Here is an 8,280-nt window from a genome sequence, read left to right as displayed (position 1 = left end):
CAGCTGTCCCCACAGCTACTAACTGGCTTTGCTGCAATGCATTTTTCACGCTATGTGTTCTAGTTTAAAACCCAAAGCGAATAGTTAACGTAGAATAGTTCAGCCTTGTATAATACTGTAACTGCACTGTATTTCAAGGGAGTTTCCTCTTGATGAGCCTTCACGAAGCACGTCAACACACAAGGACTGTGAAAATACCTGTTAGACCTCATTAGCTGGAATAAACAGGAGAGTATTTGAAACTGTACTTACCAAGTCCAGAGGTTCTGTTGATTTAAAACAACAAAGTCATCCAGACTGGCATAGTCTCCATGGCTATTCAGTTTACACATCAGAGACAGAGAGGTATCAACATTTCTTTATTAAAAGGTCTGAGTCTGTCTACTTCTTTGTTTCCTTAACACACACCTCAACCAAGAGAAACAGCATTAAGACCAAAAAATAAATCTTTTGTTAGCAGAAGGCATATGTGCAAAATCAAACAAACACAAACACTTACTAGAAAAAAAATTTCTTTATTTATTCATCAATTCACAACAAATAAATATTTGCATCACATATAAGGGACCCAGCAAAGCTCAGACTTGTTTGCACCATGGCGCGGTTTGACAAACAAGCCCTCATCAGCTGGCATCTCCACAAGAAGCCTGACTTCTTTTTTTTTTAACATTTTCACATATAATCAGTAATTCGCAGTGTAAGTAAGTAATTTAAATTTACATTAGTCAGGCTTTTAAAAACAATTCTTAAGGACCATCCCCAGTGAATCCTTCAGGAAAAAAAGCACAATCACAGTAGTTGTCATTATTCCGTCTTGCTGTTGATTCTGATATTAGGGTAATGTAGGTGTGAATATGTGTTTAGTTTTACTTCATGAGGGCAACAACATTTTCCACTAAATGAGGAACAGAACCATGCTGCTGTTCAAGATACAGGATCGATTTTCATGCAGTCCACTCAGCAATTCTAAAACCAAGCGAGTTCTATTACTTCTGAGAAAGATTACATGCCTGAGTTTTACACCCCATGTACACTGAGGACACATTTCCTTGAGATCTCTTTGCTTGTTATCGCGAATAATTATTTTGAACTTTATGATGAATGAAAGTAACTCATCTTTCCATTTGCCTGCAGCAGCAAACAACTCAGTCTGCTGGATGCATTGGTAGGACAGAGAAGAGAAGCGGCTTTCACGTGGCTAAACACCAATGTTTTCTTTTATGTGTACAAAAGGGACTGTAATAAGTAGAGACTAAGAAAAAAAAAATTGCATTGCAGTTTAGTCAGAGGTGGAATGTTTCTTACAGCAAAATTAGACCAAGATGCTCGGCATCTCAATGTTTTGAAATATTAAGTAAAACATTTTTTTAAAAATCCAATTTACTATTAACTTCTTTTTTCCTTTCTTTTTTTTTAACAACTGGGAATATCAAGTAGGGGTTTTGGCTGTATCATACTCATAAGACCTTTATTAAAGGAAACAGGAACTTCTGAACGTGCACGTATGCACACATTTATAGACAGATATAAAGTTTTCATAATTTCTTCTAAAGGCAGTTGCAATATTCAGACACTTTCAACTATACTTCCACTCAAAATATTTCTTTTCAACTACAAGCTTATGGATGACTTCACTGATGAAAAGTGGCACCAGCAGACCTGATAGGGAATGCCACTTGCAGTCGAACTGTATCATTCCTTCCTCTTTTACGGACTACAAAAATTAGGAAACTTTGTAAAGAAAGCTTTTAAGATTTCTTTTGCTGTTGTTTAAGTCAGAACAAATCTTGGAAAATGGAGTATTCTAGTGTCAATGGGAGCATTACATCACATTTTAGAAGGAAAGTCTGATCACTTTTTGTCTAATAGCTTCTCTGACAGCTACAATTCTCATGGTCAAAAAGATTTCACACTTGAAACAAACCAACCCTTTGTCTGTGTTGCATGCTGCAGCAGTCAAACAGCAATCAAAGAAAAAATAGCAAAGATATACATGATCATCAGGCTATTCTTCCAAGCTGTGCAACAAGCAGAAAGACACCTGTGAAAATACCAAATTCCATACAGAGAAACACTGATATAATTAATTGCAAAAAGGATACATTTTCTTTCACCTCAAGCTGATCTCTTCCTACATTCACTGTTCTGTAAAGGGTCACTAAGTGACAACACTACCGAAACACAGGCTGCTGCAACTTGGATGGAAATTCAGTGCAGTTCGTTTTGTGTTTGCCTTTGTCAGGCTACGTGTTTGACAGGGTTCTGCAAAAGAAGCTTCACTATCAGATGTCTGTTTCTTTATTGTCACAAATTAGCCAGCATCTCCCCCTTCTGGATAGCAGGAAAATAAGCAGAAATTTGCAATAGCTAAATACTTTCTTACTTGGCCAATACTCCAAACCCAAAAAGTTTGCAGCTAATTATTTTTTATCTTTGTTTTTCTGAGCAGGACCATTTATTTTCTAGATCACTGTTCAGTATAGTTCCCTTCAGTAACATGTTTTATTAGAGCCAGACCTAAACTCATTCAGATGCAGTATCCAACTCATCAGTGACAAAAATCTTGAAAAAAAACCCAACTCTGTCAGCCAGATTTCTGCATTCTATAAAAAAGAAAATGCTGCATGAGTTGGATTATTAATGGCTTCGATTCTACTTGTCAGCATTGGTTAATATATGGTGTTCAAGTAGTAATTTGTGAGATGTGTCAATTTAATTTGAACTGAATGAGAAATTTCAAGAGTAGGCAAGAAGTCACCATAAAATTCACCTCCTTCTTTAGCACCTCTGAGCTCATTCATTCTCGGCCATCACCATAACGGTATGACCAGGCTGCCACTGATTAATCCATTGGGATTCATCCAGCAGCAGCACAGCTTCAGTGATAAGTGATTTTATATTAAATTCCTGTGTGTATTACATTTTAAAGAAAAAAACCCAAAGATGATTGCTTACCCATTGTTACACACTCTGGGAACTTGTTACTACTAGTGAGTACAGAGTCTCAGTGTTCAAGATTAGGATCAGTAATGAGCTATCCAGATACTTAGGAGAGAGTATCATCACCAAAATTCTAAGGGACGCCCTGTCCAATTCCTAGCACCTGTATGAACATTACGTGAGACACTGCTGTTGGCAGTCAGTCATGTCAACAGAGAAACTCAGATGACAGCTCTCTAGTTTGGAGATGGCCTCAGATGTCACTGGCTTCAGCTATATTTACATACATAAAACTGTGATGATTCCCTAGCTCCCAGTTAGAGAAGAGCTATACGTACTTCAGAAGGGAGACATTTTTTTTATAGCAGGACTGCATTGGTTTTAGAACTGTGATGGTGTGAGGACAATTTCTTTGATTAGCTGTGAGAAAGCTGTCTACATGGAGAACGAGAAAGATTCCTGGAACTTGAACCATTAAAGCTGTTTCAACTCTAAGTGCCCCTTTTCTTTACAAATATATGTTGTGCTTTTTTCCTTCTTCCCAGGGACAGTATTTAACCTCAGCAGCCTGTGACTGTTGCATCCAAGCCAGAACGCTTTGTAATGTGCAACTTGGTAATTTCTTCAGCACAGGTAGGGTGAATGCCAATTGTCTTCATTAGCTGAGGATATGTAGCACGGCATCTACCAAAAAAAAAGAACAACCAAGATCCACAAAGTCAAACACTATTAATCTGAAACATCTATAAGGTTCTAAAAGTTCAAAGTGATTTTGTGCTCGTCCATTTTATCAGGCAGAGGAGTTGCATTTTTTCTTCAAAAAGTGCTGTCTCTTATTTCTCAGGCACTTATACAACAACATTTAAACGCTCAGCTTCAAAACACTGTTAGGTAGGGAAGAGTTGTCAATAACAGTTGAGACAGAGAGAATTAAGCAATTCATCCCAAGTCACAACTGAGTCCGTGGCAAAAACACAGGACAGAACTGCAGCCTTCAGCTTTTCTTGTACATACATGTGTGTTTCACTAGCTCTGACGGCAAATGGAAAAACACACACATACACATAAAGGAAGAAAATCTGATTAGGACTGCTGGCAAGAATCTGCTGAAGGAAGTAATACCAGAACATTCTTCCATGATCTTAAGAGAAAGCCTGGTGCTTACACTGAAATTATCAATGTTATAAGCAGGAGGAAAAAAAATCTCTCATTTGAAAAAACAAACCACCACCAAAAAAACCCCTTGAGCTAAAATCCCTCTTGCTTAATTCCTTTACTTATCCAATAACATTCTTAGACTTGATGACTTTCCTTTGAGCTGCTATTCCTGGCAAGTCATGCTGTAAGAATAGCTGAAATGGCCCTAAATTTAAGAATTGTTTCAAGCTCTCTATGGAATAATGTTCTCTCCCTCTACAAAATACAGAGAAGAGAGCCGTAGATGTCTTCTGCTGTCCCCACCTACAAGAAAAGAGCACCAACAAGCAAAAAATAGTTTCTGAGCACAGAATGCTGAGTGAGGAGGGAAGGTGGAAAAGCATCCTTTGGAGAGACTGAAGACCTAATATTTGACAAAGGAGAACAGCATCTCTTACAGTGCCTGTTCCACATTGAAAGCTCCGGATTTGTGAAATACAATAGAAACCAATACAAGAATCTGACCTGCTGGAAAACCTCTTACTGTGGCTAAAGTTTTAATTTCCCTCAGGCAAGGCAAAAAAGCACTCCAGTTTCATGTGCTTCCTTTTCACTGGTTATTTTGGATAAAACTTCAAAACAATGACATCCTAAAAAATGTAGTTCTAGAATCTATACCACTGGCAATTAATGGACTACAAACACATGTTGAAAATGTGTACTGAGGGTACACTGCAATCAGTGATTTCCAAGATATTCCTCACATGATACTTGCGGTTCTGCCTTCTTAATAATTTCTGCTTTTCATTTACGCTAGTCACTCACACTGTAAGACTAAAACTGCAATAAAATGGTGATGATATTTAGGAAAATGAACTACCACCACAATTGGGGGTGATTTCTTGTGTCCCAGACTACTTTCTTCAAAGAGAAGTTAAAAACTATAATTAAGTAAAGTAAATATACAAATCAACATTTCTGAAAATTTGAATCAGCAATAAGAAGAGAAATTAAAAGAAAAAAAGAAATGATTGTAGCACACATAAGGCATAGCAGGAATTCTCCATTTAACCAGAGAGGACCCAGAATCACTCCTTACTCTTTCAAAGGGAGGACTTCTATATTAATATTTAAACAAAATATTAAACAAGATCACAAAGCTTCGCCTGCTTGGGTAAGTTATTCTTATTGCAATTATCAGATAGCTCCAGAAAAAAGTACCTCCCCTCTCCCATCATCCTACAGAGGTTTCTTTCTTACTGTATCATATTGTGGTTAGCTTATACTCCAGAAATAAAAAAGTTGATGCAAGTCTTCACTGAGCTTTTGAGGAGCAATGGCTGAGCACATTTAAAGATGAGATTAGGAAAAGAAATGCTTGGCAGGTGTAAAGAGAGGTTTTTATGAAAAGCACAAATATCCTTTTAAAGAAGTGACTTGCAAAACTATATGGTGATTTCATATCCTGTGCATAGACTGCAAAAGAAGCTACACTGAGGAAACCAGCATTAGTAAGTTAATGCACAATTTTATTCCTCACTTTAACTATATCAAGCCAACAATATATCTTCCTCAGTTGTTCCTTAACTATATCCAGTATTACAGTAACTAAAGCCAGTACATCTTAATGAAGAACTGCAGCATTTTTAGTGAAAATATGTGCAATGCTACATAAAAGTAACAAAAAGCATGGATACTTTATAGTGTTGCCAAAACTAGGCAGCTATCTTTTATAATCTTACAATAACTTAAAAAGCAGGCTTTAGAAGCTAGAGACATTCTTTTGTACTTACTTGATTCCAAGAGCAAATCCTTGAATAACTTCGCCTGCGTTTGGTCCAATGAAATGAAGGCCAAGTATTCGCTGCTCGCTCTCTCGTAAGCACACCATCTGAAAACAATACATTACATAGAGACATTTTCTTAGAACACCTAAAGATAAGGCATGAAGTTGAATTAAATGAAACTGAAGTGCCCTGAAATCCTAGTTCAGCTGTTTATTCCCCGTGTGCCAAGAACTTACGCACTTGCTTAAATCTTACTGACTTCAATAGGTCTTATGCTTGTCCTTAAGCACTTTCCCGAATCAAAGCTTTAGTAGTGTACATTTCAGACTTGAGGGAGCCATTGACAACAATCATTTGTGGTAAATTGAATACTTTGTGTTTGTCATTTTTATGAAATCCTCAAAATACCTTCTGTAGTCCAGTAAGCAGACCAGTGTTATTTTGACACTGAATGGCCACCTCAGCAGTTCTCCAAGCCTATGCAGTTGTTCTCAGCAGCTAATCAGCTGTATTTCTGAAGATGACAACTACCAGTTACAGGATCTTTTGTGCCTTTGTGATTCAGTCACTTACAGCAGCATGTTTGCTGAGATACATTTACCACATCAGCCATGTAACCTAATGAACAGTCAGGCCTTGGAAGGAGGCAAAGATGAAGGTGAATTAATAAGTATCTGGGAGGGCCTGAGTCACTGCACACTTAACTTTTATTAGAGAACTTAATGAAAACTTTAGTTCCTTTAAGGACACCTTCTTTAAAATTATGAAAAGAGAGTCAGTCTCTCTCTGTGTCCTCCCATCAAGCATTAAATCATCAGTAGTCTAATAGGTTCTGCTATTCAGTAAAGGCTTGGATTCTTTCATTAGGAATCACAGGAAGAGCAGCAATGCTGACGTGGTACTTTAGATATTGAGGAGTTTTAAAGAAAAAACCCTCTTGCATTAGAGTTTGAAACACTAAAGTTTAATGTTTGTTCATGTGTTTTGGGAGTTTAGTAAGGACTATATTCAATATAACCCAACAACTATTATGCTATTACTACTTTACTCTAAAGTATTTACTTTCATTGTTTGTGACAGACCTACAGGAGTTACTACATTTATTCCAAAATTATTGTTCCCTGATACTGAGGAGAAAAGAAAGAAAAAGAAAACTATTATATATTCTACCAACACTACACTTCATTTTATTAAGATCTAATATGGGTAAGTGCATCAAAAACCTTTTCAAGACTAAGGCAACTGGATTGTTTTAGGAAAAGACACATTTCAAGTGCAACACTTCGGTCTAAACCAAAATTTTCATCAGTAAGACTGACCAGTTGCTGTAGTTTTGTAAGCCTTGTGCTAATCGTTTTGAAGATAACATACTTTCCCCAAGAGATGGCAACTCATACTGCATATAACTAGCTAAGAACATTGCTGGGGGAAGCAGAGATTCATCTCTATAGAATTTGGAATATTTCTTAGGACCTTAAAAGCTTCTCAAAGATCGTATCAACCAGCAGAATGTCAGCTCTAAAAATTGGTGATATCTGTAAAGCAATTTCAAGATGCAATAGCAGGTATAATGAATATTAAACGTTTGAAGCAACAATAGAGAAACAGGCTGTCACGAAGAGTAACTTTCATCTATCTTGAGAGAGATTTTTGCCAAACAGTCCTCTTTAAAGCTAGCTGTACCGTATCTGTTGTTTTAAGTTCGAGGCAAGTTAAAAGCTCACAACACTCACTTTCATATAGCATTGAGTTGCATCTCTTTCAGCCACTGTAAATTCTAAAGGTTTATAATACGCATGGTATACCTGGTAAGGAAAACAATAACATTTTGTGTTAAGAGAGTACTACTATGTCAAAACCTGCTATTCAGTATTATAACGACTACTATTACTACATATTTATGATATTGTAGAAAAAAAAGATTTATTAACATTTATAACCTGTTCATTATTTTAAAGAAAAATAGGGAAAGCACAGTAAGCATTTAACACAAACCCTTCTTAGAAAACCATTAGGTTAAAAACAAAACTGAAAAAAAAAATCACAAATAATCACGTTACTCAAACCAATGCCTCAAATTAAAAATGTAAGTATTGTTCCTTTAAGCTTCTCCCAAAAGTTTAATACCGTGTTGACTGAAAATAATGAAATCCAAGCAGTTTTCCTAGCTATAATGATGTACACCATAAGAAAACCCAAACTGTCATTTTTGCATTCTGAATAGTAAACGCCTATTTTTTCACAAGTGATTTTGCCTGGGGCTCCAAGCTAAATCCATCAACTGAACTTGCCCTCCAATAAATACATGACATCAGGATATTACAACACACACACATCAATTGCCTGCCTTAAACAGATGAGAACAATTGTGTTACAGTAATTGACATCATTCTAGATGGCATTAGCATCCAGAAAC

The 8,280-nt window shown here is 36.6% G+C and overlaps 1 protein-coding gene across 2 annotated transcripts in view; it reads right to left on the bottom strand.

Moving 5' to 3' along the window:
• Positions 1 to 495: 495 nt before the first annotated feature.
• TXNRD2 (thioredoxin reductase 2) overlaps positions 496 to 8,280 on the bottom strand; it is a 35,498-nt gene continuing 27,713 nt past the window's right edge. For both annotated transcript variants that reach the window (XM_082066598.1, XM_082066599.1), the window contains 3 exons: positions 7,598 to 7,669; positions 5,871 to 5,968; positions 496 to 3,624 (listed from right to left, as the gene is read on the bottom strand). In XM_082066598.1, coding sequence (XP_081922724.1) covers positions 3,501 to 3,624; positions 5,871 to 5,968; positions 7,598 to 7,669 — 294 coding nt within the window. In that variant the 3' untranslated portion in view covers positions 496 to 3,500. The remainder of the gene's footprint in view (positions 3,625 to 5,870; positions 5,969 to 7,597; positions 7,670 to 8,280) is intronic.

This window comes from Streptopelia decaocto, assembly GCF_964273445.1.
Source record: "Streptopelia decaocto genome assembly, chromosome: 15".
NCBI classification, from domain to species: domain Eukaryota; kingdom Metazoa; phylum Chordata; class Aves; order Columbiformes; family Columbidae; genus Streptopelia; species Streptopelia decaocto.
Note: the sequence above shows the minus strand (reverse complement) of the source record. Positions and strands in the feature narration are given on the sequence as shown.